Source organism: Syzygium oleosum, unplaced genomic scaffold, assembly GCF_021117445.2.
Source record: "Syzygium oleosum isolate NSW1041296 unplaced genomic scaffold, Sole_v2.1 Sole_v2.32, whole genome shotgun sequence".
NCBI lineage: Eukaryota > Viridiplantae > Streptophyta > Magnoliopsida > Myrtales > Myrtaceae > Syzygium > Syzygium oleosum.
The window spans coordinates 876,397-888,407 of record NW_026607516.1 but is presented as its reverse complement, the minus strand read 5'-3'; the positions used below and the strand labels follow the sequence as shown (position 1 = coordinate 888,407).

The following is a 12,011-nucleotide window of genomic DNA, read 5'->3' as shown; positions in this document are numbered from 1 at the left end:
AGGAGAGAGGGGTGGCCGAGAGGTTGAGGGAGAGAGAGTGAGGAGAGAGAGAATGGGTTTAGACTTAAATAGTAAAATTTGACCCAAAATGGCAAATGACCATCTTGCCCTTGTCTCATAAACCAAATCGACGGTCCAGATTCGATCTTATCTTGAAACCGACGGCCGAGATCGAATCTTCCCAAAAATATCCAAGGGCAATTTAGGAATTTCATAAAATTCCAAGGGCAAAATTGTCCATTCCAAAAAGTTAGGGCAAAATGACCAAAATGCCCCTCCTCCATAAAACATGCCCTTTACAAATTCTTAGGGGTAAAATGGTCACTTTCCTCATTTCTCATCGAAATCGAATTTTTCTAAAGGAATTGGGACAATACAAATTTGCACGTTCCCTCTGTAACGTCGTCCTAACGTCCCGTTGTGACTTCCAAATTTTTCCAATGTACAATTTGGGCTCAATTAAATAATCAAATTTTATTAAACGCAACTCAAGCGTTTCTCAAACTAACGGGCGGCTTGTTGGGGAAATTCGCATATTCGACCCGTGACTGACAATAATTCGAGTCACGTGCAAGTTCATTCGGTTCGTGACGACTTCGATTGTCATTAAAATCGTGAGGATCAATTACTAGATCCGAGGGGCACGATCGTTGGTATAGGTTCAAGATCATTCGTCAAGTCATTTCGCGGTCCGGCGGAATCACCCGCGATCCACCACTATAACAGTGGCGAACTGACCCCTGGCTATCCTTAGATCAGCCAACAGTGGCTCAAAATATCACCTCGACGATTTCATGGTCGAAAATCAATTCACGATCGAATTTTCTCTCGGTCGTGCGAATTTAAATCATGTAATTTGTCACAATAAGTACTCGAATTGTTAGGTCGGGTCAGGTGGGGTTGGGTCAAACCCCCTAATTTGCACGATTTTCCCGCGTAGAAGCTCCGGAGCTTCGCTTCAACCTCTTCGCTCGCACTCTCTCTCTCTCTCTCTGTTCGTATTTTTCTCTAGAGTCATCAATGGAGTCGACGCAATTGCAGGAGAACCCTAGCCCCCTCTCGCGAAGTCAACGGCGGCATCTTCCCGTACGCATCTACTCGGATCAGCTTCATTCCATCTCTCTCTCTCTCCATCGAGTAATCTCCCTCGCTCTTGTTCTTCGATGATCGATGCTGAAGAATTTTCGAATCTCTCCTCCCCTGTTCTCATCCTCTCTCTCTCTCGGATTTGCAGAGCTCATGGATTGCGATCCTCGTCTCCTCTCAGCCTGCTCATCGCTTGAAGCATCTCGAAGGCGCAGCTGTTTGGGCTCGAGTACGTAGCATTACCCTTTTTCTTATTCCCTAAATCGTGGGAGGATGGATTGCTTCCGTTGCCCTGACTGGTGTGGTGTCGAATCGAAGCGATCAAAACGCGATATGGAAGTTTCCTAATGTTTGCGAGGAAGTTGTCGTGGGTGGGGTAGTTCCTTTGTGTTTTGTCTAAGCATTCGTCCAAGTGTTCCTTCTTTTTTTTTGTGGGATGGCTGTCCTGTCCAGTCCAGTTTGGTTTAGTGGGGTTTATGCATATGCAGTGATTAATCTGTGTAGCCAAATCTACTGCGAAGAGCATCTTGATCTGAAAGTAAAAGGTTATTGCGAGACGGGACTTGAGTCCTAATACTTAAGAGTATGGGAGATGCTGCTGTGAAGTGAAGTATGGCTAGCGTAGAGAGTCATTCCCAAAAGACAATGGTTTACTATTCCTTCAGATGTTGTCCGCCTGATTCTGTCTGGACCTTTATCCTTAACGGTATTCATGGCTTTGTCTTACTTGCTTTTAGGCGAATGTAGCTTGTACTTTTTTGTTCATGATATGTGCCGATAGATTCAATTTAAACTCCATTCCCTGCAACAACCACCTTGTGATTTGGTTTAACTGCTTTACCAGAAGTTCCTCTCGTTCTGCTTGACATAAAACCTCTAGTTTGTGTCGGTCCTTTGTTAGAGCTTCCTCCTGGCTCGGTAGTTAATGTTGAAATCGTGATTTTTATCGTGATACAAAATACAGTTAACATGTGTGAATTTGATCCCATTTGGAATGTTGTTAGTGACACGAATGACAGAAGGATTTTGGGTAATTTTACTTTGGCTTTTAGACTCTACCTTGGGCATTAAAAGTGAGACGTGTATCTTTCTCCAAGTTGTGAGCGTGCAATTTTTATCATATATAAGCTTCCCAAGCGTCTATTATTTCGAATTGGGACTTTCAATGGGCATATCTCTTAAACTATCCATTAAGTGTTGTTGGTTTCATTGCACATGAAAAACAGAAGGCTGGACATTAAAGAGGTGTTATATATCATTTACATTCACATTCACATTGTCACCTCTTTCACTTTATGTTTGGTGCATGCACTATCATTACATATTAAATTTTTTTGGTCGAACTATCAATATCATTACAAATAAGACTGGCTACTTTTCCTGCGGATAGACTTAATGGAGCTTTGATTGCAGTTCTTTCAAGTCACTGTCATCACCGCAACAATAACTAGTTCAAAGCTCTTCAATTTTTTTACTTGGAGGCGATCTACTAAATTTGTCATCATATTTTATTGAAGGTCTTCATGTCATTGTCATATGAACTTTCCTTTCTAACTTGCAAGGCATACTGTAGTCCGTCGCTCTTAGGAAGCAGGTTGTTATGCTATGACATAATAAGCCTCAAAATTTTATGGTACCTCTGGATATACTATTTATGAATTGATCAACCTTTAGCTGCATTTATAAGGCTTTTGCAGGTGAGGAGGTTTTCTTGCTGATGTGTAATATCAAACTGACTAAACTTTTTCACGGACAGCGTGAGGGAGCATGACAGGGCTACCATACAGGAGGCCAGGACTAGCAGATAATAGGGTCGCTAAGGGGAATCTTCTCCTTGTTTTCACGTTCTTATTATATTTCAAAAGGTATACTTGGAATTGAACATAGGACTAACCATACGACAAAGAACAAACAAATAATCAGAACTTGATCTTGCTAATTTATCAGATGCCAATGACCCTTTACAATGGAATGCCCATTAGATTGATTGATTCCATTGAAATAGCCTTCCTGCCCCTCTTGCTTCTGTTACTTGGCTTAAATGTGCCTCCCCTTATCCGGTTCAACATGGCTTGAGTAGCATTCTCATAAGGACTTTCAAAGGCAAAAGAAAGCCACCAGGATGTCCATTCGAGTGTGCATCCGGTTTTGGTCTCAAATACATCAACATTAAGGGTAAATTTGGCATGCATAAGTTTGGTAATTTCGGAGCAGCTTGTAAAAGGGGGCATGAGTTTATAAAAATATCTCTGTTTGGTTATATTGGGAAATTCAAGAGAATATGGAATTGGCATAGGAACAGCCTGAACCAAACCAAATTGTTTAGCACAGTATTAGGGAGAATAAATTTCAAAGCCATGACAGAACTTTCCCTTTTGAGATAGCCTTAGAAGAAGGTCCACAGGAGTAAGAATGCACAACTAGAAATTAGCGAAATCAGAGCGAGCTGTTGAATCAAACAAGCAATTGAATTCATTTGCGTCATAAGCAAAAAATTCGATTTCATTTGAATAAACCGTCGGGAATTTCTGAAGATAAAAAGCAAACGGAGAGAAATTCTCAGAGATACTCAATGAAGAATAACTCAGCAAACGACACCCAAAAAGAAGGGGTGCAGGTGGTCGAAAGCTTGGATAGAAATGATGACGGAAGGTACGAAAGTTATGACTGGAGAGGGATGGAAAGTAATGAACCAGCCAGCATTAAAGCAGCCAAAATGGTCCGAATAGGGTCCCTTCTTCCCGAGACATCATTGACAGAAATGTTTGAGTTATTCCCCTATATAGAGTCGCTAAAATTAGTGAACCCAAAGCGAGTGTTTTACCCACGGCAAGATTGGCTGCAAGTAATAAGAAATCTTTGGAGACTTTCAGTGAAGGAGCAAAAAAGACATATTTTGACAACTAGAAAAGGAGAAAGAGAGTGCATTCATCGGGGATTACTGGACCAATATTGTGGAAATATGTTTCGGGAAATCTGCTGTAAGCAAGGGTTTCTTCAGGAATAAGAGGTACTGATGGTGAGGCCATATCTTCTACAAGGGTCTCAATTGGGTGAAGGTTAGTCATGGCATATATGTCTAAAAGAGTAACAGACATTGGGCCCCAAGGAAAAAAAGAAGCATTTGGTCAAAGGGGACCAAAAACTGATAGTAGCACCCAAAAGCTCTAAGTTTAAGTCATAGGACAGCATACTGACCTCCAAAGCCATATCAATGCCAGCTCTCATCCAAGCAAAACGGGTAGGTAAATCATCCTTCAATCCCGCATACTAGCGATGAATACCCGTCTCGGGGGAAGGAAACCCTCGAAATTGCGAGGTCTCTAAAAACCAAATGTCCGCGACCGAGGACTTCTAAATAGGAAGTAGTTCTCTTGCTCTCCTTGGAAAACATGGGCGGAGTGAAGCCGGGATTCGCTAATGACTGCGAAAACAAGGACCAAGAATAAGTTGATCGAGGATTCATCGACCAAATGTAATGGACAAAGATGATAGTTTGGGGAATCTTCATCTTCTTGCAGGCGATCAAACATTTCAATATACGATTCGGGAGAGTATTGGGTATCCATGAATACGAACTGAGTAAAAAGAGTTTGAGGGAAGACAAAGAAAACCTAGAATCGAAGGAGAAGGTGAAGACCTAAAGTTTTGATTTTTATCGCCGAGATACGACGGTTTAGATGATCTACCATCATGAAGATTTGCTAAGCCATAAATGATCGGGATGACGTGTCAGAGTTAAGTGAAATATTGCAAAGAGATCAAGCGAACGTAAATTACGAAGCGTCGAGATCAAGAATGCCTGAGCATGGTATATTTCTTTAAAAGAATTAAATAAAGGGGGCATATGTTAACACCTATATTAAATTAGGTTGTCGACAACAAAAATAAATGGAAATAAACTTGTAAAGGACGGGATGACGTAGTCCATAGAGGATTGCCCATGTAAGCAAACAGCTGGCAAGCACTGGAATGTCCCGAGGGGAAATTTAAGAATTTGAAATTGGAAAGCTGGAATCGTAGAGGAAGCAAGCGTCACTTGAGATCCCATACTAGAAGTTGTCAACGAAAATTACCATATGGAACACAAGTCACCGAAGCTGTCGACGAGAAAAGGAGGAAGAACAGGTGTCAAGATGTAAAGAACTCGACGACGGTTATTGCCTCAAGAAGGACAGGTGTCAAGATATAAAGAGCTCGAGAACGGTTATTATCTCGAGGAAGACAGGTGTCAAAATGTAAAGAGCTCGGTGACGGTTATTACCTCGGAAAAGACATGTGTCAAGATGTAAAGAGCTCGATGACAGTTATTACCTCGAGGAGGACAGGTGTTCTAGATGGAAAGAACTCGAAGACGGTTATTACCTCGGGAAGGACAGATGTCAAGACGGAAAGAGCTTGACCACGGTTATTTCCTCGGGAAGGACAGGTGTCAAGACGGAAAGAGCTTGACGATGGTTATTGTCTCGGAAAGGACAGGTGTCAAGACGGAAAGAGCTCGATAACAGTTATTGTCTCGGGAAAGACAGGTGTCACAACGAAAAGACAATATCGGTGGCAGTTGATGGATATATGTCATTAGATGAACGGCGAAGATAAGATCAACGGCGGTTATTGGACATGGTCTTAGAATGCGGTTATCAAGCTCACATTATAAATAGTACCCAACAGACAGAAAAAAAGCCTCCCATGAATACACATCAAAATATTGTCTTTCAATTATCTTTATTTTCGAGTACCGCACCTTTAGTTTCAATAGTTGTAGTTATTTACTTTCTAAGCCAATAGCTTTGTAATGTTGCATCGATGAAATTCGGATGCCGCCAGTCAGCAACTGGACGGATTTGTCTGAATCGTTTATAAATATAAGTCGAATTTCGTTACTGTACGAAACTTGTGTTGTTGATCAAGACAATCAAACTGTTAGTTCACGCCTAGATATCTCCTATCCGGAAATGGTCAAAGAACCCAATCTCCTCTAATTAACAATCGAAGAACGACTTTCGATAAATTATATTTCGTCGCGGGAACATTTCCGACGAAACAGGTTGCTACATGGGCAAAGATCCGGAGTCACCCACCCCATTCTATACCTCAATCGTGTCTCCACATCATGCTCCTCTAAATTTTCTACCTTTTTCGTGCTTATTGCGTCACTACAGCGTGTAAAATGCTGCTCAAAACAGGCAAAGCTCGTTCAAGTATTCAAAACCATTTTGTTTTATTGATCCGTAATAACAATCATTCGAGTGCTTTTTAGCCTAATTTGTTGTTTGTTTTTTCTGATTTTGACACGAGCAAAGGACTGAAGTTTCCTAGTTTTCTAGACTTTTTAAGTGCGCTACAACCAAACGGGTTCTTGGTGGCTATATCCACTTGTTGATAGTTCATAGCTTTGATTTGACTTCAGCAAATCAATTCAAGTTTAAGTAGCAGAACGGTACTCGTAAATGGTATAAAGCTAACCAAGTGGGTTTTTACTGCTGTGAGTGCTTCTAGCTATTGAGTTTTGATTCAATTGAGATGTCTGGAGAATGTTTTGTAGTCGCACGGTGCTCAAGTCTCATCATTGTTACTGTTTGTGATTTACTCGGCTGAATTTCTTGGATACTTCCAATAGCAATTCCGCCCCGATAAACATTGTTACCATAAAGACGACTGTGGACTTACTGCTCAATATGTAATCGTATGAGATCAAAGAATTATGAAAGAATGCCCTGTTCTGATAATAGCTTCATACTCACACGGGAAGCAAATCATTGCATGACGAAGAGAAGTATTTCGAGCTAATGAAAAGAGATTAAAATCTTTCCTGAGATGCAGAGACAGCGAAATGCTTGTACTTCGCATAAGTTCTGGATTTCTTCGTTTAACTAGAAGCTCAATTTTCTGCAAATGTGAGTGTGCAATGGCATGTGAGTCCTAGCACGCCAGAACTGATTGCAGGTGCAGTGAGACGATCAAATGCGAAAAGAGAAGCAAAAAAGTTATTAATATAATAAGCCTTTCAATTATAGTTAAGTAACGATGAGATATCTTAGTGAAAGGGTCCACGGAAGGTCCACACGTCCTCATCCATAGTATTCTAATTCTACAACCTCAAGTCTTCATTGGGTTCTATACTCTGCTCACAAGTGGAGGGAAAAATAGCGGGTAGTTCCTCAAGAACTTGACCCTCAAGATCTCAGCTATAAATATGGGATCTTGGCTTTGAACGTTGCTCATCCCAAAACCTTCTCGTGCATTTCTCTCTATCGAGTCTAGTCCTCTAGGTTTGAGTTTACTTGTATTAGCATCTGCAATGAACTATCGTTGTCTTCTTTGTGTCCTGGTGCTCTTGCCAGCACTTTGTAACTGTCAAGATTCATTTACACCCTCAAGAGCTACTTTCTACGGCAGTCCTGACTGCTATGGGACTTCAAGTATGTGCACGCTCCGTCTCTTGTGTTAGAAACAAAGCTTGCGTCAGCCACTACACACCACATGAGCGCCGCACGTAAATTATGTTCATACATTAGTGCGGAGCTACTAGAGCACTACTAGCATAATAGTATCATGTAATGAAAAGTACACAAATTAACATTTCTTTTCTTCTAAGTAACTTTTTAAACAATGTTTATGGTCATGTGGCATGCTCTGTTACATCATGAATAACTTTTCGAGGGTATGCGCTCTTTCCCTTGATACTCAGTAGAGCGCAAAATGACACGAGAAGATCTGTGTAGTAGCATATCTCACTCCATACTTGAAGGCTTGGTTGTTCACATGCACTCTTTGAATCGCTCCATTTCATCATGCACAAACCAAACACTCGAAACAGAACAATTTTTGCTAGAGAAGATCTAATGAGTGCAATGTTTATGGCAGCTGGAGCTTGTGGGTTCGGCGAGTATGGAAGGACCGTGAATGATGGCTATGGTAGCGAATGATAACCATTCTGTTCCGGAATGAGTTCCTGAACCAGAAATAGATTTTTCTATTTCTGGTTCCTGGATGAGTTTCTGAGAAAAAAAACCCGTTTGATAATGACAAAAAATTTCTATTTCTAGAACAGAAACCCGTTTGATAACAGCACAAAATTTCTATTTCCTGAAATAAAAACCCGTTTGATAAACAACAGAAAATTCTATTTCCAGGAACAAAAATCCATTTTTTTAGAAATGGAATAAAAATAATAAAAAAATCCGAAAAATTCATAAAAATCTTTAAAAAAATTCAGAAAATCCCAAAAAATTGAAAAATTCCAGAAAAAATCATCAAAATGTCGAGAAAATAAAAAAAAATTAGATTTCGGGAAAATAGGAAATTTGTTGAATTTTTTCAAAAAAAATCAAGAAATCAAAAATTTCAAAACTTCACAGAATTGCTTAGAATACCTGTGGCCACCCACTTTTAGTGAAATTTAAATTTTTTTAGGTGCCCAAAAAAACTAAAAAAAGCAAAAATTTCAAAACTTCACAGAATAGTTTAGAATACATGTGGCCACCCACTTTGAGTGAAATTTAAATTTTTTAAGATGCCCAAAAAAATTCAAAAACTCAAAAATTTCAAAACTTTACAGAATAGCTTAGAATACCTGTGGCCACCCACTTTGAATGAAATTTTAATTTTTTGAGGTGAAAAAAAAGCAAAAAATCAAAAATTTCAAAACTTCACAGAATGACTTAGAATACATGTGGCCATCCACTTTGAGTAAAATTTAAATTTTTTTAGGTGAAAAAAAATATAAAAAATCAAAAATTTCAAAACTTCACATAATGATTTACAAAACCTCTAGCCACCCACTTTGAGTAAAATTTAATTATTTTTAGATGCCCAAATGGTATTTTTTATTTTTTATTTTATTTTTTTTGGTTCCTAAAGAAAATTAAATTTCACTCAAAGTGGATGGCCATATGTATTCTAAGCCACTCTGTGAAGTTTTGAAAATTTTTCTTTTTTGCTTATTTTTATTTTTTTTCAACACCTAAAAAAATTAAATTTCACTCAAAGTGGGTGGCCACAGGTATTCTAAGCAATTATGTGAAGTTTTTTATTTTTTATTTTTTTATTTTTTTCGGCACCTAAAAAAATTTAAATTTCGCTTAAAGTGGATGGCCACAGGTATTTTAAGCCATTTTGTGAAGTTTTGAAATTTTTTCTTTTTTTCTTATTTTTTTCGGAATCTAAAAAAATAAAATTTCGCTCAAAGTGGGTGGCCACAGGTATTTTAAGCTATTCTGTGAAGTTTTTTATTTTTTATTTTTTTTTATTTTTTTTGGCACCTAAAAAAATTTAAATTTCACTCAAAGTGGGTGGCCACGGGTATTTTAAGCTATTCTGTGAAGTTTTGAAATTTTTTATTTTTTTTATTTTTTTTGGCACCTAAAAAAATTTAAATTTCACTCAAAGTGGATGGCCACAAGTATTCTAAGCCATTCTGTGAAGTTTTGAAATTTTTGATTTTTTGCTTTTTTTTATTTTTTTCGGCACCTAAAAAAATAAAATTTCGCTCAAATTGGGTGGCCACAGGTATTCTAAGATATTCTGTGAAGTTTTTAAATTTTAGGATTTTTTATTTTTTTTTGGCAACTAAAAAATTAAATTTTGCTCAAAGTGGGTGGCCATAGGTTTTCTAAGCCATTTTGTGAAATTTTTTATTTTTTATTTTTATTTATTTTTTTCGGTACCTAAAAAAATTTAAATTTCACTGAAAGTGGGTAGCCACAGATCTAAACCATTATGTTAAGTTTTGAAATTTTTGATTTTTTACTTTTTTTTCTCACCTCAAAGATCGTGACTTCCATATGAATATGTGTCGAAGAAAATGAATTCCTCAGAAATGGTTCTCACTTTTGTTCCAGAAATGAAAAACCAACTTTTTTTTGGTTCTCATTTCTGGTTTCAAATCAGTTTTGGAAGCAAACTTGTCCCGGAAATAGAAAAATGAAATTGCGTTACCAAACGGGTTTCTGGTCCAAAACTGATTCTGAGAACAAAAAACTAGTTCTGGACAGAACCAGAATGGTTTTCATGCAGCACCTATGTGACTGGAGTTTCGAGGCTTTACAGAAATGGATCTGGCTGTGGTGCTTGCTATCAGGTTTAACTTCATATAGACTAGACATTAATAGATGACGACTCTTTTTGACTTTTTTATTCAGTCAATTTTTTTTGAAGTATAGGTGAGGTGCACGAAACCGCAGTGCACAGGCGACGGAGCAAACGTGGTGGTGACGGACTATGGAGAAGGAGACAGGACGGACTTCATCCTGAGCCCTAGAGCTTATGCGAAGATGGCTCAACCGGACGCTTACCAAACCAAGCAGCTGTTTGCCTACGGAGTGGTTGACGTCGAAGTCAGAAGGGTTCCGTGCCGATACTCCGGCTACAACCTCATGTTCAAGGTCCATGAACGCAGCAGAAACCCATATTATTTAGCTATCATCATTTTATACGTCGGCGGCACAAATGACATCACAGCTATGGAGTATTGGCAGGTATTCAGCCATCCATATTCCCATGAGTTGCTTCAATTTTGTTTCAAGTAGAATCGAATCGAGCCAGAAGTCAACATAAACACGAACTAGAGACCATGAGTCGATAATGACTTTGCTTCTCGAGACTTCGATGCAGAAGGACTGTCAAGAGTGGAAGCCGATGCGCAGAGTGTACGGAGCAGTGTTCGACACGCAAACTCCACCGAGTGGTTGCGTTAACCTGCGGTTCCAAGTGAGTGGGAGCCACGGAGCGACTTGGGTGCAACCAAAGAATCCCCTCCCTGGTGACTGGAAAGCTGGTGCTGCTTATGACTCCCAAATCCAGCTAGACTAGAAAAAGCTAAAACCAGTCCCTTTCTGTTCTGTTGGTTGATTGGGAAGTGCTGCTTGCCTTTTTCACTATTGCTAGATAGGAATAGCTCAGATATGGCCAATGCTATTGGTGGCATTACTGTTGCTGAAATAAACAGGCTTAGCTAAGCTAGATAAGGCTTTCTGCCTGCCTTGACTAATCTCTTTTTGTTGGCATGATTAGCTATATAATAAATGAGATTGGTGTCCCACTAGGAGGATAAAGGTACACTTCGCCTACTAAAAGGTGCATCCAGTACTGAGGCTGTTCAGAAGAACTCCACTACTAAATGACAGCATCCCCAGCCGAATATAATTTGTCCTTACCTAATTACCAACTATAGGTACAGTCAAATTACAATAAATTCAAAGGGATAATGACACAAATAATTGATGAATTTTGGCCTAATATAAAATATGGTCCATAAACTTTTTATTTGTTCAATGCGGTATCTGAAAAGTTCATGGATCACTTATGTCATTTTCCCTTCAAGAAAATTACGGCCCACAAAAAAAACTTACCAACCAAATAAGCAAAACATGCTACTTTCAAAGCAAATTACTTCAAATTTGGTGGATTACTACTTTTGGAAAAATCATTTGCCTCAGAAGACATGTTACCAATTGTCATCTTCAAGAACTTACGGGGAAAATTACCATTGCAATTGTTGATAATAATTACAACAATTTGGGATTAGTTACTAGGTCGTAGCTTTTTAGGGTTACAAAATCTATGGCCAAATAGCTGTTCGTTAAAAAATAGGTATCGTGAAATTATTGGAAATCTGGGTAGATTTTGACCCGTCAAGGTAAATTAATTACCCCATGAAACAAAACGCACTACTTTACAGGCAAATTACTTCATGAGACGTGAATTACTACTTTGAGAAAAATTAATTCCGCCATGACCCCGATCACTAGTGATGTTTAGAAGAACTTACGGCAAAATTATCATCTTTGAGGATAGTTCCGGCAATATGAAGTTAATTACCGAGTGTCATTCTCATATCACAAAATCTTTAAACAAATTATTGCCGATAACAGTAAATTACTGATTATAGTTGCAACTGATATTACAATGTATTCAGTTAAATA

General features: G+C 38.7%; 1 protein-coding gene across 1 annotated transcript; it reads left to right on the top strand.

Annotated features, from left to right (window-relative positions):
* Nucleotides 1-7,315: 7,315 nt before the first annotated feature.
* LOC130135376 (expansin-like B1) lies at nucleotides 7,316-11,071 on the top strand (the record flags this gene model as incomplete). The annotated part of the gene is made up of 5 exons (XM_056304369.1): nucleotides 7,316-7,508; nucleotides 7,954-8,004; nucleotides 10,089-10,168; nucleotides 10,251-10,565; nucleotides 10,702-11,071. Coding segments are annotated over 5 exons (837 nt in total), but the record flags the coding sequence as incomplete, so codon positions are not given.
* Nucleotides 11,072-12,011: the final 940 nt, after the last annotated feature.